Source organism: Nomascus leucogenys, chromosome X (genome assembly GCF_006542625.1).
Source record: "Nomascus leucogenys isolate Asia chromosome X, Asia_NLE_v1, whole genome shotgun sequence".
Taxonomy (NCBI): Eukaryota; Metazoa; Chordata; class Mammalia; order Primates; family Hylobatidae; genus Nomascus; species Nomascus leucogenys.
In genome coordinates, this window is record NC_044406.1 from 51380313 (window position 1) to 51405013 (window position 24701).

A 24701-nucleotide genomic window follows, 5' to 3' on the forward strand; every position below is an offset into this window, starting at 1 on the left:
CGGGCCATGGGCTCCGCCTGGAGGAGGGGAGTGTAGCGGGCAATCCAGGTTCGGCAGCGACCCTCAGGGTCAACCCCTGCAGATTCCACCCCAGATTCCACCCCGGACCCCAACGCCCGAGATTCGCACCCCTCCCACGTTACAGTAGGCGACACTTGGCTCACATCTTTGTAAGGGGAAGCGTCCAGAGGAGCAGCGCTCTAGTATGATCGGAAGGGAACCCAGAACGATGGCGAGGAGGGGTCTGCCGTGCCCATTCCCCGGGTGGACTCGGCGGCGTTTCCCGGGAGGTCTCGGATTCTCCCTGCGCCCACCCAAAGTTTCTTTTCGTCAGATTCGTTGATGGGGACAGAAGGTGCGGCGGGGCCTCGGGAAGGGGCACCATGGAGAGCGTGCCAGGCCGCAGGGTCCGAGGGGTTACCTAGGATCGGGAACTGGGGAGGTCGGGCCGCCTCCGGGGAGGCTGCTGGAGTTCCTGGAAGGCCCGGTGGGGGCGCGCCGCGAGGGCGTGAGTGTGTGTCGTGGTGCGGCCCCGCGCGCTGGGACCTCCGCCGAGGAGCGGCGAGGCGGAGCGGGCGAGCCCCGAGCAGCACGGGTGTGTGTGGTGGGAGAGAAAATCCCTTTGTTGCCGACCGATCGCGCTCCGGGCTGAAGCGCCTCGGCCGGGGGAGGGTGCGCCCCTCCCCCTTTCTTCTTCGCCGGGGCCAAGTTCACTCCCAGCCCAGGTGGCTCTCCGCTCAGACCCCGACGCCCGGGCAGGAGACCGGGAAGGTTCTGGGTGCTGGAATGGTCTGGGCCGGCGAGTTTCCCCTTCCCCCTCCCCCTTACTAATGCAAAACTTGGAGGTGTGGGCGGGGACGCCCCTGCAGGCTACGGCTACGGCTGTGGCTTGGAGTGTGCCAAGAGGCAGCACCTGGGCCGGCTGGATCACTTCCCTCACCCCCAATTCTCTCGGGGGAGGGGGTCGGGAGGGGCTGGGACCGGGCCAGCCACCTCCCTCGACCACACCCCTGGAAGCCTGCGGTTTTGCCTCCCAGGGACCTGGGGGGCAGCCTTGGGGTCTCTTACTCTCCAGCAGACCCGGAGGACCCATCCCACACAGCACATCCGGAAGAGCTTTTTCTTTTCATCTCCCACCCCCACACACCCCATTCCCACCCCTCACATCCTAAAATAGGAACTTCTTCACCCCTCCCTTCCTTGACACCCGGAGCACAGCGCTGCTGCTGTGACGCAGTCTCTGTTTGGAGCAATCCCAGGAAGGGCTGGCGGGTGGTGAGCTTTGGGCTTCTGTAAAATCTACACAATTCTGCCGAAGGTGCCTCCCTGCTCTGATCCCCTCTCTGTTGCTGCCTCAGCCTCCCCCGCAGGATGAGGTGGTACTGCCCCAAAGAAACTGTGTTGTGATTCTGGGGCTTATTACACAGTATGTTTAGTGGAGTCGGATACTATTTGGCGGGGTTAAACGTGGCCAGCACCAGCTATTGCCAGGCAAAACTCAAGTCCATAGTGCAGCTTAATCCTTTGGAAAACACAGTGCCAAATATTTACAGAGGGGACCAAGGTTGGAGAGGTTCAGCCACCTGCCCAGAGACACGCGGTGAGTGAGGGTGGGAGCCGGGAGGCTGTGGTGACCATGTTCTCTACAGAGAACCAGCCATGCAGTAGCGAGACCCCTCCCCTGAAGAGTCCTCTGCCAGAGGACCCCAGCACACTGGCTGGGAATGCCTGCCTGGCCACCTGAGCTGGAAGCCCTTGTGAACATCTTCAGTCCTACTGGCCAGTAACTGCTGGATAGCTGCCGGTGGGGGCAAGGGGAACCTAGTGAGAGAGATCCCAAGAAAAGACCCTGAGATGGGCCACCCTCAATGCCTGTGTGGACAGCAGGGATGCGTGAGCAGAGTTAGTTTGGTGTCCATGCTTTCCATATTGTCAGTGCCACTTGACAAGTGTAATGTGCAGACTTTTAACTGATCGGCGCCTCAAGGGTTGGGGCAGTGGAAAGTGGCCCTAGTGCAGGAGGGAGCCGGGGTGGGGGGGGAAGGAAAGGGGCCAAGGCTAGGGACCTGTGGTCTGCCCTCACATCTTTTCACAGAGGGTGGGTGTGCCCCTACTCAGGGATGCCAAGGTTGGAGTGATGGCTTATGATCTTGGTCCCTCGACCCCCACCTTCTGCCAGTCAGGCCTTCTCCCCGGTGTCCAGGCCAAGCTCAGGTGCTCTCATCATAACCCTTGGCTGAAGAGCGAATGACTACTCAGAGTCTGTCGAGGGTGACCCAAGCTCTCCTATGCGTTCCATTTCCTTGGTGCTAAGAGCTGGAGACCACGCAGTATGCAGTGTGCATGCCTGCTTCTCGCAAGCCAGGTCTCTCCACTTGGCCCTGGGTGTTCCAGCAGGCAGCTGGAACAGTTCCCAGTCTGTTCTATAGAGACCCACACCCTCCCCATCTGACCTCTTCTCGGCTGTCTTTCCTCTTCATCCCTATCCAGCACCTTTACCCACTTCTCTCCACTACTAGAAAAGGGTTAAAACCCAGATCCAAGGTGCAGCTTCGCAGCTCACAGTGGAACAGGTTGGTGCTTGTAAAGTGCTTTTCATGAGTGACTTCACACATCTTGGCACTTCTGGAAACATAGCCTGCATTTGGAAGAAGTGGGGGGTGGAGGTGGGCATTGAAAAATAAAAGCAAATGAGCTTCATCTATAGCTGCAAAGCACCCTGAGGCGCTGTTTGTCATTGAAATCAGATCATTTGCCCTCTCCACAGTGTTCTGCTGCCAAGGGTCAGCAACATCAGTTTCGAAGCACTTGGCCTTAGAGGTAAAAAAGGCCCCAGCTATTTCAACAGCAGCTTCTAGAAGTTCGATGTCCCTATACTTTGCCTCCCAGTCTCTTTTTGTTTCTTACCCTAATGTCCCCTTCGTTTACATGCCAGAGAAACCAGGGTGGGGTGTAGGTAATGGTGACCCTGTTCTTCAGTAGAGGCTTGGTGTGAGCTGTATGGCCTTTGCAAAGGAGGCCCCTGCTTTTGTGGGTTTGGACTGCTCTTTGTCACCCAGGAGGAGGGCCTCCTGCGAGCCAGGGCCATTGCTCATTGGCCCTTTCCACTCCTCTCCATCTTTGGCCAGGAACCCGAAGAGTTAAAAGTCTTTAGCTTGTTGCAATGAAATTATGGCTGGCAGTGGCGCCGCTGTTTGTTCAACAGACCTCCACTTTTAAACAGTTCACAAAAAGTTCATGGGGCAGCTAAAGATTATAAGTGTGTGTGTGTGTGTGTGTGCGTGTGTGCGTGCACGCGCATAAGTCCACAGCAGGATCCAACAATGTATTCCCCCCTTTTACTTTTATGTTCAGCCCCATCCTCTACCCCTTCTCTCCCAAAACACACACACACACACACACACACAGACACACACCACACACACACGACGGTGAACCGCTCTGCTAGCCTCAACCTTCCATCTGACCCTGTGCATTTGAGAACAGTTCTGATGGCTGGTATCATTTATGTGTGCGCCATTAATATGGAAAGCCCCAAAGGAGGAGCTCTGGAGAAGGGGAGATGCTTTGAAAGCACCCAGTAGGCCCGGGTGCCTGTAAACCGCAGTCACCTTTCTAGTAAGCCTTTGCTGAAGAAAGGCCCTTTGAAGGGAAGCAGCTGCTGGCCTTTTCGGGCCTGGGCCTCAGTATAATAAATCTGTTTCCCAAGAAGGTGCTGGGAGGTCTTTTGCACAAGGTGTCTACTTAAGGGAGGTGGGTAAGAGGCAGGTTTTTTGTTTGTTTGTTTGTTTATTTTTTGAGTTTTGCTCTTGTTGCCCAGGCTGGAGTGCAATGGTGTGATCTCGGCTCACCGCAACCTCCACCTCCCAGGTTCCAGCGATTCTCCTGCCTCAGCCTCCCTAGTAGCTGGGATTGCAGGCACGCACCACCACACCCAGCTAATTTTGTACTTTTGGTAGAGACGGGGTTTCTCTTTGTTGATCAGGCTGTTCCCAAACTCCCGACTTCAGGTTATCCACCCACCTCGGCCTCTCAAAGTGGTGGGATTACAGGCGTGAGCCATCGTGCCCAGCCAGAGGCAGCTTTTTTAAAGGGGAGGCCAATTTTTAAGAATGGGGACACCAGAAGATTGAGGTTAATTAGGCACACATTTCTTCCCTCATCCTTTTCTTGGGGGTTTGATTGAGTGACCCTTTGGCTCATGATGTAATTTCTGTATTTCATCATGGCACAGTGAGGGGATGGCATGGTGCAGTCCCACTGCTGCAGCCCGATGACCGGGACACACTGGCACCGGGGAATGATGCTCCACCTTCTCTAATATCCTACCCAGAATGTCTTCCTTTTGTTAGAAAGGGCAACAGGGGCCGGAGAAGGGACACTGCCACTGCATTGAATGTGCCTTGTGGTCTGCCCAGCACTAGTGGTGGCCTTCCCCACTTGATTTGTGTATTTGCAAGGTGGAAGAAAAGTCCATGAACCCTTATAGAACCTTCCCCAACAGCCGAGTCAGTCTTCTGGGGGCGCTGTGGCTAGTCCACTAGAAGAGCCGCTGTCTGGAGACCCTTCCTAGGGAAATAGCTTTCCAGAACCCCATCATGCCTGATGCCTCTGCAGATTTCTGCCTTTTTCTTGGGCCTTTTACCTCTCTTCTCGCCTCATTGTTGAGCTCTAACTATACGTGGTGTGTCGGTGCATGTGGATTTTGATTAACAGACGTTGTTCTATGGATGGGGGCCCATGGGGGATGCTGGTGGACAAAAGACCTAGTTAGGACAAAGAAATGAGGAAGTACAGACTGGCTTTGGGATTCCATCCCCCGGGTGTCCCCTTAACTCCCATCCTCAGTCACTCTCACAGAAGAGTCCCTGGACCTGGTGCCTCCAACCCAACCGACCTGGCAGTCTGCTCTGTGTGCTAAAGTGTAAAAGCAAGCATTTGCATATTTTTTTCCTGCTAACAAAGGAAATGTGTCGACTTAGGGAACATTTGGGCTTTCGGAAACTGTGTGGGTGGGTGTGTGAGGGAGGAGAAAAAAGTTCCCCTGATGATCTGCACACCAATTATTTCACACCCAGGTTTGGGTCCCGTGGAAAAATGCCATGGCCGGTCTGGACAAGGGACACTGAGACGTGTTTGTGAGCAGGGAATTGCCGAGGACCATCGGTCCCAGGCATTAAAGGCTCCCCTACTTATTAACCCAGCATTTAACAGCAGGATATGGGCTGAAGCGCAGTCAAAAGAAACGGCTCAACCTCCAAAGAGCAATTAAAATCCTGCACGAGGATAAATCACGCGCCGTGATAATCCTGTTAATAAAATGCAGCTTGTCCTGACCCTTCACTCATGCAGCAAACTAGAATGTGATGTGGGTGGGGGCGGTGGGCAGAGGAGGTAAAGGGAGGTGGGAGGTGGTCTGAGCTCCTCTGCCTTGGCAACCTCCCCCTCCCGGAAGGTGGAAAATGGGTGGCTTCTGCCGGCTCCCCATGTGCCAGCGGCTTGGAGCCCATCAGCCAGGGCTGCTAAGACTTCTGTGCTCGCTAATGATTTCTCGTCCCCAGCGAGCAGGCGTCATTGAATTACTCAGCCGCCTCCCTCTGCAGCTTCCAGGCAAAACCACCCGGGTTAGCTGCTTAATCTAATCCAGGGCTCTGGTGGGGCGGCTCACCAGCCCACCGACTCTTTTTTCACCCTCGATCTGTAAGTTGCACACACAACAGCCTTGGAAATTCAGCCCTAGAGACGCAGGTAGTTTGAGATCTGGATCTGCTGCTCACCTCACTGTGGTGCCTTCCACCCTTCTTGCGCCCTTTTGGCCCCAGGAAAGATCAGTTGTGTGCCTCTCAGTGATGCAGCATCCCTGAACCTGTTGTCAGAGCCTCCCCTTGTTGAATCAAGTCTTCTTTACCTTCTTTAACAAGTGGCAAGAATGAATGACCACTGTACACTTTCAGAGGAAAGGGAGTGGGCGGGTGCTGTGGTGTGCCCTGGATGCATTCTGTGCCTTGGATGAGGCTGCCTGTTTCGAATTAAACTTCTTCCCCAGCCCCAGCACCTCCTACCAGGGAAGCTGCATGCCCCTCCACTGTCCCTTCGAGTCAGGTGTCTGTCCTTGGCTCCCAGACCACTGTAGACAGCAGGCACAGCCTGCCTTCCCGATCTGCATCCTGTATGAATCACCTAGAAAGAGGCCTTCTCTAGCGCCCTGTTTGGCTCTCCTTTACTGAACCTCCTGGGATTTTTTTTTCTTTCCTTTTAACAGACTAGACGCTTGAAGCAAAGCTGCCATCCCAGAAGACGACATGCTCTCAGCAACCCCCCTGTATGGGAACGTTCACAGCTGGATGAACAGCGAGAGGGTCCGCATGTGTGGGGCGAGCGAAGACAGGTGAATGCGCCCACCTGGGCCAGGCCTGAGGGGAGCACGGGCCACTTTCCCGTGCTCCTGAATGGAGCCCACGCCCATGCTGAAGCCCCCCCTCACCTTCTCACAGCCACCGTGGACCCAAAAGGGGTGGGAGAGAGCTTCCCGCCTAGTAGGCCGCTCTTGATTTACAGTTTTAACAGGCAACCTGGCTGAGCGAAGCATTGCCGCCCTTTAAAAGATTAGCCCCTAAAGCGGCCTTTCAGTGCACTTTCGTCCTTAATTTATTATTTCATATTTATGAAGGAGAATTAATCCCAGTCTATATGCTGCTTTAACTCTAAATGTCAGGAGTGTGGGCCCAGGTGGAGCAGCATTCTATGTGCTTTTAAAACAAATAGTTTGCTCAGTAATAAATGGGGAGAGAGCCACCCTTTTCCTTCATTGAAGCCCAGGATCTCTCATTGTCCTCTGCTGCCTGTTCCAGGAGGCCACTGGTGCCTGCTTTTTGTCGCCAGACAGCTCTGTTATGCTTCCTAATCAGTAATTTTGGAGTTGCGGGGTGGAGGCAGCTAAGCAGTAGATGATTGAAGCTGCTCTTCGGGGTAATGAGGAAACTTTGCCGCTTGTCAGCGATTTTTATCCTGGGGATTTGGAAGTTGGCACCAAGCACTTTCTTTATCGATGCTCTCTGATAACAAGTCCCAGGGCAGCCGCAGCAGCCTGGCACAGATGTGCAGCTTCCTCTTCAGCCTGGAACAGCTGACATTTGTATGATACTAGTGTGTATCCCCCTGTCATTTTGACAAAGGCAGTCAAATATGGCTTTTTTATCACCATGGAAACCAGTTTCGTAGGACATGGTCCCTAACTTTGTTTTGGAAAAAGTTTTGAAAGCCTGCCCTCCTGGGTAACACGGAAGTGGTTGATGAGGCGACCAGCCTTCCAGCCCCCTTTGGTATTTGGCTGTGTTACCACTTCATGTCTACCCTCCAGGAGAGTTTATAAGGGTTGGCTGGGACAGCCGAGCTCCGATTGGCCTACTTGGCCTCTAGAGAAAAAGATCTCGAGGGAGAAGTGGTTGTGCTTAATTTCTGGCTTACCTACCTTGGGGACATCATATTTGTGATTCGTGTCCTCGCACGTGAAAGCTTTGCGTTTCCTTTGTTTTTCCTGGTCAAGTTGAATCACCATTTGGGGGCAACTTTCAATATGGGCCATTGACAGCTGGTGGGGGCGGAGGGTTAAGGACAGTTTTAAAAATTGGGTTAGTAGAAACTGGTCTGTTCTGGGGAGATCTGTGAAAGATGGATTCAGTGAGGAATGTTTTCATGAAGTTGGTATATCCTTTTAAATAGGAAAATCCTTGTAAATGATGGTGACGCTTCAAAAGCCAGACTGGAACTGAGGGAAGAGAATCCCTTGAACCACAACGTGGTAAGAGATTAATAGCTTCTGTTGATGCCATATCTGCATATCAGTGATCTGTAATCAATCGTATTAATTTGCATGCCTTTAAAGGGTGGGGAATGGGGTAGGGGTGGCGGTTCAGAGCTGGGCTGAGTTGGAGGCCTCTGCCAGAGGACAAGGCTCCCACCCAAGCTCTTCCAGTCTTGCCTTCCTGCCTCGCCACACATGTCCCTGTCCCCTAGTGACTGGTGGGATGTGTACTCTCTTCTCTTCCATAAGCTGGATGCCACATCAGCGCTCCCAGCTGGATCAATTTCCAGCCTCCAAGTAGCCCCTTAGGGTTTACCTTTCCAGTAAAATATGAAACACAGGACTGTCACTTCAGACACAAGGGAGAGGAAGTCAAAAGACACAACCACGGTTTGACCCATGGCCTCTTTATTGATTTAGAAATGAGGCTGCTAAAGTCCTCTGTTCCTGTTGTCCCACTGAAGATTGTTTCTTGTTCTGTTAAGTCATGCCTTCCTGCACCCAGGGGAAATGAAGTGAACACCCACCCCCAAGCCTGACAGGCCCAGGGAGGGTTAGTGTGAATTCTGTAACCCATGAGGATGATGCTGAGAGTTTTGGAGTTGGTGTCTTAGTTGTAGCAAAGAATTTTTGCTGAGAAGGTAAAAATCTTCAGACTTTTTTATTTTTATTTTTTAATTTTAATTGTTTTAGAGACGGAGTCTCGCTGTGTCGCCCGGGCTGGAGTGCAGTGGCGCAGTCTTGGCTCACTGCAACCTCCACCTCCCAGGTTCAAGCAATTCTCTTGCCTCAGTCTCCCGAGTAGCTGGGACTACAGGTGCACACCGCCACACCTGGCTAATTTTTTTGTATTTTAGTAGAGACGGTGTTTCACCGTGTTGCCCAGGCTGGTCTTGAACTCCTGAGCTCAGGCAGTCTGCCCGCCTTGGCCTCCCAAAGTGGTAGGATTACAGGTGTGAGCCACCGCGCCTGGCCAAAATCTCCAGACTTTATAGATGACTGAATTAATGTATGGGCCTCCAGTCCAAAGGGACCAACGTTTTCCCTGCTTCCAGGATACTAGTTGAGAGGTGAGAAGGCAGGCAGCAAAGGGGTTTGGATAAGGGGGAGGGGAAACAGACCCCCCTCCCCCCGGAAGCCTGTCTTTAACCCTTTCTGCTTGGATGTTAAGGCTGATGGCATGTTGAACTAGTTGGCAGTGTCTTCGGGTGCTGCTGCCTTGAAGGAGTATCCCAGTAACACCCGTGTTGTTCTTCTGCAAAGGTGGATGCGAGCACGGCCCACAGGATCGATGGCCTGGCAGCACTGAGCATGGACCGCACTGGCCTGATCCGGGAAGGACCTCTCCGGGTCCCCGGAAACATCGTCTATTCTAGCTTGTGTGGACTGGGCTCAGAGAAAGGTCGAGAGGCTGCCACGAGCACTCTGGGTGGCCTTGGGTTTTCTTCGGAAAGAAATCCAGAGATGCAGTTCAAACCCAATACACCCGAGACAGTGGAGGCTTCCACCGTCTCTGGAAAACCCCCAAATGGCTTCAGTGCTATATACAAAACACCGCCTGGAATACAAAAAAGTGCTGTAGCCACAGCAGAAGCGCTGGGCTTGGACAGGCCTGCCAGCGACAAACAGAGCCCTCTCAACATCAATGGTGCTAGTTATCTGCGGCTGCCTTGGGTCAATCCTTACATGGAGGGTGCCACGCCAGCTATCTACCCTTTCCTCGACTCGCCAAATAAGTATTCACTAAACATGTACAAGGCCTTGCTACCTCAGCAGTCCTACAGCTTGGCCCAGCCGCTGTATTCTCCAGTCTGCACCAATGGGGAGCGCTTTCTCTACCTGCCGCCACCTCACTACGTCGGTCCCCACATCCCATCGTCCTTGGCATCACCCATGAGGCTCTCGACACCTTCGGCCTCCCCAGCCATCCCGCCTCTCGTCCATTGCGCAGACAAAAGCCTCCCGTGGAAGATGGGCGTCAGCCCTGGGAATCCCGTTGATTCCCACACCTATCCTCACATCCAGAACAGTAAGCAGCCCAGGGTTCCCTCTGCCAAGGCGGTCACCAGTGGCCTGTCGGGGGACACAGCTCTCCTGTTGCCCCCCTCACCTCGGCCGTCACCCCGAGTCCACCTTCCCACCCAGCCTGCTGCAGACACCTACTCGGAGTTCCACAAGCACTATGCCAGGATCTCCACCTCTCCTTCAGTTGCCCTGTCGAAGCCATACATGACAGTTAGCAGCGAGTTCCCCGCGGCCAGGCTCTCCAATGGCAAGTATCCCAAGGCTCCGGAAGGGGGCGAAGGTGCCCAGCCAGTGCCCGGGCATGCCCGGAAGACAGCAGTTCAAGACAGAAAAGACGGCAGCTCACCTCCTCTGTTGGAGAAGCAGACCGTTACCAAAGACGTCACAGATAAGCCACTTGACTTGTCTTCTAAAGTGGTGGATGTAGATGCTTCCAAAGCCGACCACATGAAAAAGATGGCTCCCACGGTCCTGGTTCACAGCAGGGCTGGAAGTGGCTTAGTGCTCTCCGGAAGTGAGATTCCGAAAGAAACACTATCTCCTCCAGGAAATGGTTGTGCTATCTATAGATCTGAAATCATCAGCACTGCTCCCTCATCCTGGGTGGTGCCCGGGCCAAGTCCTAATGAAGAGAACAATGGCAAAAGCATGTCGCTGAAAAACAAGGCATTGGACTGGGCGATACCACAGCAGCGGAGTTCATCATGCCCGCGCATGGGCGGCACCGATGCCGTCATCACTAACGTTTCAGGGTCAGTGTCGAGTGCAGGCCGCCCAGCCTCCGCATCACCTGCCCCCAATGCCAATGCAGATGGCACCAAAACCAGCAGGAGCTCCGTAGAAACCACACCATCCGTTATTCAGCACGTGGGCCAGCCCCCGGCCACTCCTGCCAAGCACAGTAGCAGCACCAGCAGCAAGGGCGCCAAAGCCAGCAACCCAGAACCGAGTTTCAAAGCAAATGAGAACGGCCTTCCACCAAGCTCTATATTTCTGTCTCCAAATGAGGCATTCAGGTCCCCACCAATTCCCTACCCCAGGAGTTACCTCCCTTACCCAGCCCCCGAGGGCATTGCTGTAAGTCCCCTCTCCTTACATGGGAAAGGACCTGTCTACCCTCACCCAGTTTTGTTACCCAATGGCAGTCTGTTTCCTGGGCACCTTGCCCCAAAGCCTGGACTGCCCTATGGGCTGCCCACCGGCCGTCCAGAGTTTGTGACCTACCAAGATGCCCTGGGGTTGGGCATGGTGCATCCCATGTTGATACCACACACGCCCATAGAGATCACTAAAGAGGAGAAACCAGAGAGGAGATCCCGGTCCCATGAGAGAGCCCGTTACGAGGACCCAACCCTCCGGAATCGGTTTTCCGAGATTTTGGAAACTAGCAGCACCAAGTTACATCCAGATGTCCCCACCGACAAGAACCTAAAGCCGAACCCCAACTGGAATCAAGGGAAGACTGTTGTCAAAAGCGACAAGCTTGTCTACGTAGACCTTCTCCGAGAAGAACCAGATGCTAAAACTGACACAAATGTGTCCAAACCCAGCTTTGCAGCAGAGAGTGTTGGCCAGAGCGCTGAGCCCCCCAAGCCCTCAGCTGAGCCGGCCCTGCAGCAGCACCGTGATTTCATCGCCCTGAGAGAGGAGTTGGGGCGCATCAGTGACTTCCACGAAACTTACACTTTCAAACAGCCAGTCTTCAGCGTAAGCAAGGACAGTGTTCTGGCAGGTACCAACAAAGAGAACCTAGGGTTGCCAGTCTCGACTCCATTCCTGGAGCCACCTCTGGGGAGCGATGGCCCTGCTGTAACTTTTGGTAAAACCCAAGAGGATCCCAAACCATTTTGTGTGGGCGGTGCCCCACCAAGTGTGGACGTGACCCCCACCTATACCAAAGATGGAGCTGATGAGGCCGAATCAAATGATGGCAAAGTTCTGAAACCGAAGCCATCTAAGCTGGCAAAGAGAATCGCCAACTCAGCGGGTTACGTGGGTGACCGATTCAAATGTGTCACTACCGAACTGTATGCAGATTCCAGTCAGCTCAGCCGGGAGCAACGGGCATTGCAGGTGAGCCCCCCCACCTGAATTTCAGTTACTTTACCAGTTGTCAGTTTTTTAATGTGTAAACAGGATTGGGGGAGTATGGTAGGGCAGGACACCAGGCAGATTTGGTGAATGAAGCTTGTGGTAATTTGAATGTATGCAATGTGGCCAGTAAGAGAACGTGAGTGGTAGCACTGAGGCGTGTCTGGATGCTTTAAGTTATTCTGTAGATTATAAGGGAACTCCACTCAATTGCTGATAACAGATGTTTTAATTATTGTGAAGGGTATCTAAAGACTGCATGACGTTTACCTATCAATTGCTTTGATTTCTCTGCCTGTAAGATAGCAAATATACCTAGAAGTGCTGCTTAGAACGCCTTACTTGATACCTGGTAGAGATGTGTAGCAGCCGCATGTCTGTGGGATTCATGCAAATTTTTCACCAAAAAGAAAGGAAAAAAAAGGAAAAAGGTTGCTTAAAGGGATAGAGTATGTATTTAACTTGCTAGTGAATTATGATAGATGTTGTATAGGAATTTCCTTAAGATATTTTACTTTTAATTAAAAGATGAATAAAGCCAAATTGTTTTGCAATGTTAAGAAAAAAATTGGTTTATGCTTATAAAAATGGATGAAGTTATCTAAATGATCCATTGAGTGCCCATTTTAATTACATAGATGGAAGGATTACAAGAGGACAGTATTTTATGTCTACCCGCTGCTTACTGTGAGGTCAGTTCTTCAAATTTTTATTACTAGAATCTTACATAAACCTTTTGAGTTAAATTTCATTTCCAAATATACAAAGGGAAGTTTGTGGGCCATGGTCGTCTTTATTCATTGTGTATTTTGTTTCTTTTCTGTTGTGTTTTTGTTTTGTTTTCTTTGCGTTGTGTTTTCGTTTTGTTTTATTTACCTTCGAAAGAGAATGTCTGTCTGTATGCAATAGTGTATGTGTGGATATACATACACACCGCATATATATATCTATATACACATGACTTTATGAATAAAGAATGTGTGACTACTTATATATAGATACTCTTAAGTTTTATCTGTTAAACTTTAAAATATCTGAGTTACATCTCATAAACTGTGGTTGGTTTTGGGCACTTTTCTTTGAAAATACTTTCCTTTAAGATAAGGCAAATGAAATAGCTTTTATGGTAAGGTGTTGTTTTTTTTTTTTCCATCTCCGTTCTCTTTCTAGCGTGCAATGATGCGCTTCTCAGAGTTGGAGATGAAAGAAAGAGAAGGTGGCCACCCAGCAACCAAAGACTCCGAGATGTGCAAATTCAGCCCAGCCGACTGGGAAAGGTTGAAAGGAAATCAGGACAAAAAGCCAAAGTCGGTCGCCCTGGAGGAGGCCATTGCAGAACAGAATGAAAGTGAGAGATGTAAGTAAACCTGAGCAGTTTGCTTGTGTTGGCCTCAGGTCCGGTTGGCATCTGCTTGGAGAAATGGGCTGCTTTTGCCATGCGTGGAATGAAGGGCTGATTGTCCTTACGAATGGTGGCAACCAGGAATGAGGCATCTGTGAAAGATAGTTTCCTGGGACACATCTTTTTTTCCAAAGAAGCACTGGTGCCAGAGTTGATAACAGTCTAATATAATGCAATGTGGCAGAGGTATGGCAGTAGGAAATTTGGTGCAGGGACAGGTTGTATTTTGTAGCAGTGGAATGAACTTCCCAGCCATCTCCTGCCCCACCCCTGTGGTGACAGCCTGATGTGGAATGAAGAGTCCTTATATTCTCCCTCCAAAGGCATAGATGTTGTTGAAGTAGGATGAACATGGTGAAGTCACCATAAAGATGAGCGTTATGATTTACCGTGGGGGGTGGGGGAGAATTGGCCACAGAATCCCAAGGCAGCCTGGCATGCATGAGGGGGCTCTTCCCACTGGACAGAGGGCAGCTTGCATTTTGAAGGGGAAGTGATGTGAAGAGAAAGCTAGTATCTTCCTCAGTACACTCCCTTTGGTCCTTACAGCAGGTCCCCCACCCTACCAACAGGGTTGACTTTGGGATTTGCCCACGAGTCTTCTAGGGTGCTAAGATGTGTTGGCAGCAAGTGGAGAAGGTCTTCATCTTTATTTCTTAAATGTGCAAACTTGAAGCTTTAGGTCTGCTTGCAACATGAGAAACCTCACTGGGCGAAGGGGAATTAGGGTGTCTGGGTGAACTAACTGGAGGAGTGGGTGCAAAGTCCTCCTGAGACAGGACACTTGGAAGTGTTGGGTATGTTTGAGAGCTCCCCACCATGGGCCGTCGGAGGTTTGACATTCACAACACAGTTCACTGGTGCCTGACAGAGTCTGCGAAGAATGTGTGATCAGGGAGAGTGTACTTCTTGCTACTTGGAGCACACACCCCTCCCTCCACTTCCAGCTCATCCCTAGGAGCAGACTAAGGCCACCTGCCAGGATCCTGGGTAAGCTAAACCAGGACTGATTTGTTGTAAGTCATTGCTGAAGAAAGTAGTTTCTGTTGCTAGTAAGTGGTGGCCTTACTGAGGCGGCAGGGACTCAATGTACCTGAAGTTGCTCACTCTTCCTCAAAGAGTGGCTACAGGGCAGCGGGAGGTCCAAGCCACTCTTGGGTGAAGTGGCAAAGAAAGCCTTCCTCCTCCCTGATGATTGCTGCCAACTCGCAGCCCCCATTCTGAGTTGCCTCAACACCAGCTCTTGGGAAGGTTGTCAGAGGGACCTGGGAGAAGTGAGCAAGGCCGAGTTGATGGGGAAGGTGCTTCTAAAAGAGGGAGCGCCATACATAAGAATCCCTCTTTGTTCTGAGTAGATGGCTGGGGGCCTGGAGGAAGGGACAGGAACTTAGCCAGCTTCCAGCCTTCTTGCCCTTGCTCTGGTTTTTGAGTAACATGGCCAAACCCTCCATTCACATCTGAGTAACTTGGTGTCGCCAATGGGGAGCAGGGCCCGAGCCCCACATGATGTAGAAAGGCCTCTCTTTCCCATTCTGTAAGTCCCTCCAAGCTTCATACCAACAGGCTGTGTTCTTGGAGCACCCAGGACAGGGCCCCATGAGCCATAAGTCACCACGTAGTGCTCCTCAGGTAATGAGCCATGGCAGGGAGAGCAGAAGAAGGGTTGGGGGAAAGTGAAGGCTCCTTTTTAATACTAGGGCCAAGGAAGAGCTGGGGCACCATTGGTTTGTGGTTGATCAAGAGGAGGAACCTAGAGGAAACATTGTCCTTGCTGCTGCCACTGCCATCTCATCCAGGGGACAGCATGCGCTGGATCCGTTTGGCTTCAAATTCACTGAGCCATCTCGGCCATCATGTCTCTTCATGGGTGTCACTGTGGCCCAGAGCCAAGCTGTGAGCATATGGAAACTGGGGTGGGGATTTGGGGCAGGCAGGGGTCACAAAGAGGGTAGAGGATGCCTCCCCAAAGCCTCTCCCCTCCACTCCTACAGCACCAGTAGCTTCTGAGATGGCAGGTGCCGCCTGTGCGGCCTCAGCTGCCTGCGTGTGTGGGTGCATCTTGTTGGGAGGGTTTGTTTAAAAAAAAAACTGAATTAACTGGACAACACCATGGTTAGGATTTTCATTGACTCTTAGTGATAGTATGGGTCGCTGAGTTTTTCATTTAGAAATCGAACAAATGAGTTAGGAGTGTCCCCAAACTCCTGAGGAATGATCAGTGGCATTTTGAAGACGGGGTAGGGAACACAGAGGTGTTGGGCCCTTCCTTTTTGTTTTTTTTGTTTTGTTTTTAGTTTTATTATTTTTGTTGATTGATTTACTTTTGTTGATACATATTAGATGTGCATATTAGCCCTTCCTTCTTGAATTTGGGTGTATGTCTCCCTTGGCAGCCACTTGGCTTGTGTGGACCTAGAACTCACTCAGTGGCAATGCCTGAGCGGGAGCTGGAGAAAGTGTTGAGTGAAAGTGAAAGGGTTTCATGGGACTTCTTGGCTCAGGAAACTTCTCTTCCGGGACAGCAGCCCCTATGTACTTTGTAAACTACTTTGAGTTTGGGCAGACAGATGACTACCAATGCCTCTGCTAGAGAGGGTAGAAGTTATAACATGGTTGGCCTCTGCTGGAGGTGATGTTGCCTGCAGAGGGAGCAGATGTCATGGGCAGTCCTCAAAAATCTCAGTCCTCTGCCATCCTGTTTAGGGCTTACTGGGCATGGTTATAACAGTGGTGAAGTTGCTTTGTTGCCACGGTGACTTGTAAATGTTGCCATGGCGATGCTTCTATGAGGTATTGCAATGGCATAGCCATGGTAAATTATGGGATGTATGTGCTGTGCCTTATAAGACCATGATGCAAGGAGCAAGTGGTAGACGGTGTAGGACTCAGCCATGTTCACATCTGCCTAGATCTCATGACCAAAGGCGCATGGCATTCCACTCATAGAAGGGCTATAAGTAGCTGCAATGGAAGAGGACCCTGATGGTTAGGACCCCTATCTATCCTTCCATCTCTGTCTATCCACCCATCTCCTTTGCCCTCAAGAGTAATTTCTGTGGGTACTGGTAAGAATAGCCCCATTTGAGGGAGGTCCAAGTGAAGTGTACAGGAAAGTGACCTGGAGCCTCTCCTTCATAGCTGTTTGCCATACGTATCTTCGGCAGTCAAGGTGGATGTTCTTTGGGATTATTACTGGCCCATGGAGGAAAACCCTAGCATAAGGTTTGGGGGCCGTCACTGAGGGGAATTGGGATGTTTGCCTTGAGAGGCTCAGGGGTTGAAGGAAGGACAATAGGCCTCATTTGCGGACAGATCTCGTTTGCGGAAAGATCCTCTTGAGAGCGGACAAGAAGCAGCTACACTGCGTGTGGGCAGGCATGATTGCAGTGAACCCCAGATGCAGCAGTGGAGGGCTCCCGATAATAGTTCTGGACTATTCAGAAGGCAGAAGGGGGCCCTGTCCGGCTGAATGGGGAATGGTGGGGACTTGGAGGAAGCATGTGTGTTTCGCACCCCTTGTCCTAGCCTGCTGGCCTCCCCATGAATGGGGAGCAGAAGGTGGTGTGTTCAGGGGAGCCCTCCCCACCCCCACTGGGCAGCTTTTCCTAGATGGGAAGCCCCAGAGAAGACAGATGGCAAGACCTCCCCATGTCTAATGGGGGTGCTCCCTAGCAGAGACACTAGGTCCCCAGTCAGTCACTGCCTGTTGATGCCAGTCTGTGAAATAAGTGATTACAAGTCTTCTAGGTGGTTTTCTGTGGACAAAATATACTGGCAGTTTGGGCATAAGGCCAGGTAGGTGAGATATAAACTCATTTCACTATTAGGAAGTTTGCAGTGAAGGTCAAAACTCCAATGGAAAACTTTCTCCCTGAGAAAGATGCCTTAGACTTGGTTGAGATTGTTACAAATACAGGTGGCTGTGTGAGACCTGGAGTTCAAATGGAAGCTGTGGAAGTCAAATCCAAAGCACTAGGGTTGAGAGATTCTTAATCTGATGGGGGTTTGATGGGGGGTGTCTCTGGGAAGGGTGCCAAGACAGGGCAGTTCGTTCTGGGTGGGGTCCCACACTGGGTAAGCTGCTGCCTCATTTTGACCCAGGAAAGCATGGTGACGTTACCTAGTCACCTCTGCTTTCAAACCACTTGGCTCAAACCGTCTCTCCTACCTAAAGGGAGGGGAAATGAGTACACTTTAAAAGTATAAAAGTAACCTTGCATGTGGCGCTTCGTAACGCAGTCTTTACATTTTTACATTGCACCCCCAGCCCCTCCCACAGGGCTTTCAGGGGCGGCTGATTGGCCCCAGAAAGTCAAATGGTATATAACTAGGACAGTCAGTTCACATCTTAAACTTTCATAAATATCAGGGCTAAAAATCAAGCTGGTCTGGGGATCATAGCGTCCTTTTGTAAGCAATTTCTCCAGCCTTACCCTCTGCCCTGCTGCACCGTGTTTATGAAGCCCACCGGAGGAGGTGGCTTCCGGTAATAGTCCCACTTTACAACTCAAGGGGGCCAAACTGTAAAGTGGCGCTGTTACTGCCAGAGTGGTTAAGAGACAGAGCAGCTCGAGTCGCAGCCCACCCTCTTTGCGTCCCCAGGCCAAGCTGAGCGCAGTGGTCATCACTTCTGCATAGTGTAAGGTTTGGGCAGCTTGTGTGTTTTCTCCTGTTGCTGCTGTGACAGAACACCACCTTGGCCATGTTTTTGGGTGCCCATCCATTGCTGGTTGTACCTACAGAGACCTGGGGTGGTATTCCGTGGTGGGGGCTTGGGTGCCGAATCCCAGGCCCAGCCATCCCTGTCCATACAGTGCACTATCGTGAGTGAGGGTGAGGAGGAACGGTTGGGGAGATTCTGCCATTCCTTTGCAAGAATAGATGCAGCCCCATCTGTTCCCCCTTAGAACACCCTTGAAGAGAAAGTGAATGGGTCCTTGCACCATTGAGAGCACAGGCTAGCCAACAGCCCTGTAAAGCTCACCCCCACAGCTGACTGCTGTGAACTGCTGGGAATGCCCCCGAGAGAAGCCGGTGAGCGGTGCTGGTCAGGAGTGGGAGTAATATTTGAAGTGGGTTGGGGTGAGGAAGAATGAGATCAGCGGATGAGGCGTGTGCTTATTTCATCTAGAAATTGACTTGTGTGCCTCAGCTCAGAGTTACCAAGACACCAGACTCATAACCCTGGTGATGAGAGGGATCATTTCAGCGGGCCAAGGGCTGACACCTTAACCTCGCAGTGGTCATTAAGTAGTTATCGTTTATATTCATTGTGTATTAGAAAAATTGTGACCAGCAAAGCAGTTAGTGAGCTATTTCTTGGGCTAGAGCAAAAATAGGAAGTGATGTTGGGCTGAGGTGATTCAAGGAAAAGCCCCAAGGCCCGTGATAGGCCGAGCACAGGGTTCCTGGAACGAGTGGTTTTGCAAGCGCTGGCCTGGCATGGGAAAGACACACCAACAATGAGGGGATGTCTGTCGATGCTTGCCTGTGACAGAGGATGTGAAGAGGAGTGTGTCAGCTGGGGTGGCCAGCATCCCCAAGGGGGTCCCTCTGTGTTGGACAGGAAATGGAACAACCCAACCCATTGGTTTCTCATCTGTGCATCCAGCAAATCGAGTTTTTTGAAGTTTTCTCTGAACTCGTGTATGTGTTAGGAAGGAAACCTTGCCTTTGGCTTTGCCAGGCCCCTCTTCCCAGCAGCCTGGGTCTGCCTGGGTTCCCTGCCTCCCTCTGGCCTGGACTGTAGGCCCAGAGCCCCCCAGGAGTGAGGGTCACTTCTGCCCATCAAGGACCTAGGCTTTCTTTCAACACTCTTGTCTCCTGTCCGTCTTCATCTCCCCGGTTGGCCTAGGTGAATATTGGTGTTATCCCTTTGATAGATGACATTTTGGGGATATTTGGTCACTTTATCCCATCAGCCTGCCATTTATTTCAAAATAATGACCTCAGCAAATGTTTCCATAAAGATTTTTAGGTCAGCCCCAGCTTGGTTGCATCTTCTGCTGAAAGGACTATAGTGCTTTAAAAAACGTAGCATCGATGCCCCATCTTTCTTGGTTCCCTCTTGCCCCCAACCATAAGAAGAGAGAAGGAGAAAGTCAGGAGTGTGACATGCACCTCACTCTGCTTTACTTGCCACTCGTCTTCAATGTACCCTTCCTCTGGAAAGTTCTGTTTCTGAGGGTTTTGTGCTAAGCATGTGTGAGGACCCCAGTCTCCAAAGAAGCAGCTGTCAATAGCAGATTACGTTGGGCATGGTGGTCCCACGTGCTCCCCAAATCCTGCCTTCTCATGGCGATCTTCGGGCTTCATTAATGCTCTTTCGTCTCCCCTCCCCCAGGCGAGTATAGTGTTGGAAACAAGCACCACGATCCCTTTGAAGCCCCAGAGGACAAAGATCTTCCTGTGGAGAAGTACTTTGTGGAGAGGCAGCCCGTGAGTGAGCCCCCAGCAGACCAGGTGGCCTCAGACATGCTGCACAGCCCCACCCTCCGGGTGGACAGGAAACGCAAAGTCTCAGGTGACAGCAGCCACACTGAGACCACTGCGGAGGAGGTGCCAGAGGACCCTCTGCTGAAAGCCAAACGCCGACGAGTCTCTAAAGGTGAGCCCTGTCTGCTTCGCCCGCCTGCCGGGGGGTGGGCCTGTGCATGCGGCCACAGTGGATGGACAGGAGATGTGGATGTGCGGTGCGCTGCCCCCGTAGACAGAGTCGGTGAGGGGAAGCCGTGGGGGCGCAGCAGTGGAGCGGACCTCTCCATTCCCACACTGCTTCGTGAGATTCCCACCCTGGAGCCCCCGGGGGGGAGCCGCCCACACCTCCCCTCCCCCAAAGTCAGAACCCAGATGGCCAAAGACGATTAGGCCCTCTCCCAAAAGCAGAGACCAGTGACCACACCCCCCCTCCCCCACCCCATTAGTGATGCGTAAGACAGTTTGTTCCCCCCCAGGGGGCTTTTTGATTAATTTGTAGTTATTTCTCCATTAGATGACTGGCCTGAGAGGGAAATGACAAACAGTTCCTCTAACCACTTAGAAGACCCACATTATAGTGAGCTGACCAACCTGAAGGTGTGCATTGAATTAACAGGGCTCCATCCTAAAAAACAACGCCACTTGCTGCACCTTAGAGAACGGTGGGAGCAGCAGGTGTCGGCAGCAGACGGCAAACCTGGCCGGCAAAGCAGGAAGGAAGTGACCCAGGCCACTCAGCCTGAGGCCATTCCTCAGGGGACTAACATCACTGAAGAGAAACCTGGCAGGAAAAGGGCAGAGGCCAAAGGCAACAGAAGCTGGTCAGAAGAGTCTCTCAAACCCAGTGACAATGAACAAGGTATGCGGGGGCCACCTCTTGAGTGTTCACCCCGCTCCTGGAGGGTGGGTCATCCACTCTCTGTAGGAAAGGGCTTTTGAGGAGATCTTAGAAGGCCATAGCAATTGACTTCAAGGAAGATGTGGCAGGCAGGGAGTTCTCTCTTGATGTGCTTTCCCGTGGTTGCACAGGAAGGAAGTCTGAGCACCCTCATTCCAGCCTCAGGCTGCCTCCAGTGTCTGGGTCCTGAGCACCCAGACCCAGTGGGTAGGGGCAGGAAAGCAGGAAGAGCCAGCTTCTGTCCTCTCTTCCCGGCCCTTTGAAGCAACTTGCTGCTTGGCGTTTTGTGGGTTAACTTAGGTGCCGTTTGAATGTGGTATAATTAAAATATTAATGCTTTGAAACCATAATTGGTGTATCTTTAAAAACTGAAGCCGCTCCAGTAATCAGTGTTAACAATGGGCTTTTCTTCCTGCACTGGCTACAACTGTGTAACGCCCGCTTCTTCTCCCATCTCCCACCCGCCCGCCACCCCGTCACCCCCTCCGTATTTAGGCTTGCCTATGTTCTCCGGCTCTCCGCCCATGAAGAGTCTTTCATCCACCAGTGCAGGCGGCAAAAAGCAGGCTCAGCCAAGCTGCGCACCAGCCTCCAGGCCGCCTGCCAAACAGCAGAAAATTAAAGAAAACCAGAAGACAGATGTGCTGTGTGCAGACGAAGAAGAGGATTGCCAGGCTGCCTCCCTGCTGCAGAAATGCACTGACAACAGCGAGAAGCCATCCGGGAAGAGACTGTGCAAAACCAAACACTTGATCCCTCAGGAGTCCAGGCGGGGATTGCCACTGACAGGGGAATACTACGTGGAGAATGCCGATGGCAAGGTACCTCTTGACCCTGGCTTCCCTCTAGGGCCCGTGCGAGCACATCCCCGCCTGCCTGCTTCCCAGCTTGTGGGGACAAAGCTTTCCTTTTCCTGGACTCCTCCCCCATACCACACGTCACTCCCCTGTCCTAGAGGAGCATGTCTTCTGGGTGGCAGCGAAGTTTCAAACTAGTAAGAATGAACCCCCTTCCCCCAAACCCTCCTTTGACAGGCATCCCCCACCCCCCAAGAAAGATAAGGAATAAAGTGCCTCTCTCCACGCAGGTTTGTCACGTGGCGGGGAGGAGGGGACGCAGCAGCTGTTAGAAGGACACGGGCTTAACCGTGTGCGCTGCTTGGTTTTATGATAGGTGACTGTCCGGAGATTCAGAAAGCGGCCGGATCCCAGTTCAGACTATGATCTGTCACCAGCCAAGCAGGAGCCGAAGCCCTTCGACCGCTTGCAGCAACTGCTACCGGCCTCCCAGTCCACACAGCTGCCATGCTCAAGTTCCCCTCAGGAGACCACCCAGTCTCGCCCTATGCCGCCAGAAGCACGGAGACTTATTGTCAATAAGAACGCTGGCGAGACCCTTCTGCAGCGGGCGGCCAGGCTTGGCTATGAGGTGTGTCCCTGTGGGCGCTCCCCGGGGCTGTGGGCTGGGGGGCGGGCCCCGCGGGCTGTGGTGGGAGAGGGGAGGGACATGGAGAGCAGAGCTCAGCCCCCTCCACATAAGGGGGCTGGGCCGGTGCTCCAACAGGATGTTTGTGTTAGCCCCACTCTCACTGCTGTCTCTTTGGTGGCTTGTTCAATCGAGGTGTGGAAAGAAAGGCCTCTCTGATGTTCAGTTCGTGTTCAGGCAGGTAGGCTGCTTCGGCATCCTCCAGTCTCGCTAACTTATCTCTGATATAAAATCTGACACAACCCAGGGCTTGGCGACTGGGGGAATTTTAATGAGCCCTTTTGGATTCTGATTAGCAAGGGGGAGAGAAGTTACTAGCTCTTTCTGGGGCTGCTTGTACTGTTTCGGGTGGAAGGGTGGCCGTGTAGGGGGAGTAGGCAGGAAGTAGCTGTTTAGGTCACAGAGGGAGGGGGGTGGGGCAGACCTAAGGTCTCTTTCTGAGAGAGGGGGTACAGTAGCCTCAGGTCTGAGGGCTCTGGAGGGAGGGACTGAGACTTTTCCCTCAACTCACTGCTTCTCCCCAGCCCCCCTGCTCATCCTGCTCCCAGCATGGGCCATGACAATAATAGCTTACATTGACGGAGCCCCTATCATTTCACCCTTTCATCTTGGTGCGGTAGTAACTAATATTATTCCCGCTTTCAGATGAGGAAACTGAGTCCCAGAGGCGTTAAATGATTTGAACAGATAATAATCCAGCATCCTGGCTCCAAAGCCCAGTCTCCCCCCATCCCCCCAAACTCGGCTCCTCTCCAGGACTGGCTCCCATTGGAATCATGCTTTTCACAGTTAAAAACCTACGTCTGCCCCTGTGCATCTCCCCACCACACACTTGTCAGTTGAGATTGTGATGTAATAGCCCACAGGGCAAAGACATTTTTTTAATGCTGGCATCAGCTCTCTAGGAGTCGTGGTGAAAATAAAATGCGGTTCAGCAGGCTGAGTGTGAAGTGTGGAGAAGCACCCGGGCGACAGGATCCATGCCGGCCCATGCTCAGCTGTGGGCTCCCGGAATTCAGCCAGAGCCCAGGCTCGTGCACCTTAACCATGCTGCAGTCTGCTGTGCCTTGAGCCTTTCCTGATGGGGTGACCCAGCTGCCAGTCTTCCTTTGACCCAGAGCCCACCCTGGGGCATGATTGTGTGGGTGGGAACTGGGATGCTGGCTCACACCTGTGGGATGGTCTTTTGAAGCACTAGCTGGGTATTTTTGGTTGTATGTGACTTTGTCTATTCGTACCAGCTTGTTTCTTATCGATATCTCTGGATTATCTTTGAGGGAACTCTCTAGAAGGATTTGGAAATTAGCTCAGTTACTTGCAGATTAAACCCAAGTGGCAGCCAGTTGGTTTCGCATAAGCTGAGAGCAGCAGCACCTATGAGGACAGGGTAGATGCAGCGTGCCAGGCAGGGCCACTCGTTCCTACGCATGATTGGGAAAATGGACTTGTGCTTCCAGCAAACACCAGAGGTTAGGGAGGGCTCCAGGGCAGCAAACTCGCTGGCCACGGTGGGGTAGGGCTCCTGGCCTGGTCTTTGATCTTGGCTTCATTTCTGCCAGTCTCACCTTTCTGAGCCCAGAGCTTCAAGAGACCCCTTGTGGGGTGTGCTCTAAGGAACAGTTTCCATTTTGGTGGTTTTCCTAGAGCAGGTGGGTCTGAGGCCTGGACTAAGGAACACTGATCCATGCTTTCTTAGGCTACCAGGCCTTTGGTACAAGAAGCCTTGAGAATGTTTATGGAAGGACAACTTTTCTCCTTCAAATGTAAATGTCATTATAGAACTTTCCCAGGTCATCAGTTTTGATGCTGAATGTTTTAATTACTAGATGAAAGCTTTCAACTTTGAGTCCAACTTTCTGGGATTTCTTTAGTCAGAAATTAAAATGTTAGGATGATAGTCCATTCAGATGTGGCAGTGTAAACCCTTTAAAATAAAAGAACAATTTGCTTAACAGGATAAGGTACGGTATGAATGCACAGCTTTGGGAGGGGTTTCCCAAAACCCCTCTTTATCATTGTCTTCTGCTTAGCTAAAAAGATACCACATGCAATAAAAAGGCTGCTCAAGCTTTGTTTTCTGTTAATCTGGTTCTTGAGGTTTAGAAACACCCTCTGTCTTCAGATCTGTAATAGACCACCTGAAAGGCCAGTTACAGTTGAATCTTTCCCTGTCTGTTCTTAAGCTAAGATGCCAATGTGGAACCGCATGCGTGTGCATTTAGTAGTGATGGTTAAATTTTCTATGAATCGAATAAATCATGTTTTTAAAAAAGTTAATGAGGCATTTAATTAATTAACAATGTCGGGTTTATGGCCTTTATGGTTACATTTTGCGGTTAATGGCATTCAGCTTATAGCTGCTTAACAGAGAATTGTCCAACAAAAACAGTTTGATTTTGTTTGGGAATGGGCGGGCTGCCCTTCAAACACTCCCATTTCCAGCGTGGAGAATAAACCAAGTAATGTAATGGGTAGACAGACTTGTCTGGCTTCTTCATTCTCTCTGTTGGTGACAGCAG

The 24701-nt window shown here is 51.7% G+C and overlaps 1 protein-coding gene across 4 annotated transcripts in view; it reads left to right on the forward strand.

Moving 5' to 3' along the window:
* Positions 1-24701, forward strand: part of BCOR (BCL6 corepressor) — a 46675-nt gene that overhangs the window by 13666 nt on the left and 8308 nt on the right. Inside the window, exons 2-10 of one of the 4 annotated variants that reach the window (XM_030807229.1) lie at positions 6263-6388; positions 7723-7801; positions 9068-11902; positions 12559-12612; positions 13091-13277; positions 19666-19929; positions 20314-20658; positions 21193-21518; positions 21871-22125. In XM_030807229.1, coding sequence (XP_030663089.1) covers positions 6303-6388; positions 7723-7801; positions 9068-11902; positions 12559-12612; positions 13091-13277; positions 19666-19929; positions 20314-20658; positions 21193-21518; positions 21871-22125 — 4431 coding nt within the window. In that variant the 5' untranslated portion in view covers positions 6263-6302. The remainder of the gene's footprint in view (positions 1-6262; positions 6389-7722; positions 7802-9067; positions 11903-12558; positions 12613-13090; positions 13278-19665; positions 19930-20313; positions 20659-21192; positions 21519-21870; positions 22126-24701) is intronic. The other 3 variants (XM_030807231.1, XM_030807230.1, XM_030807232.1) reach the window with 3 other exon arrangements.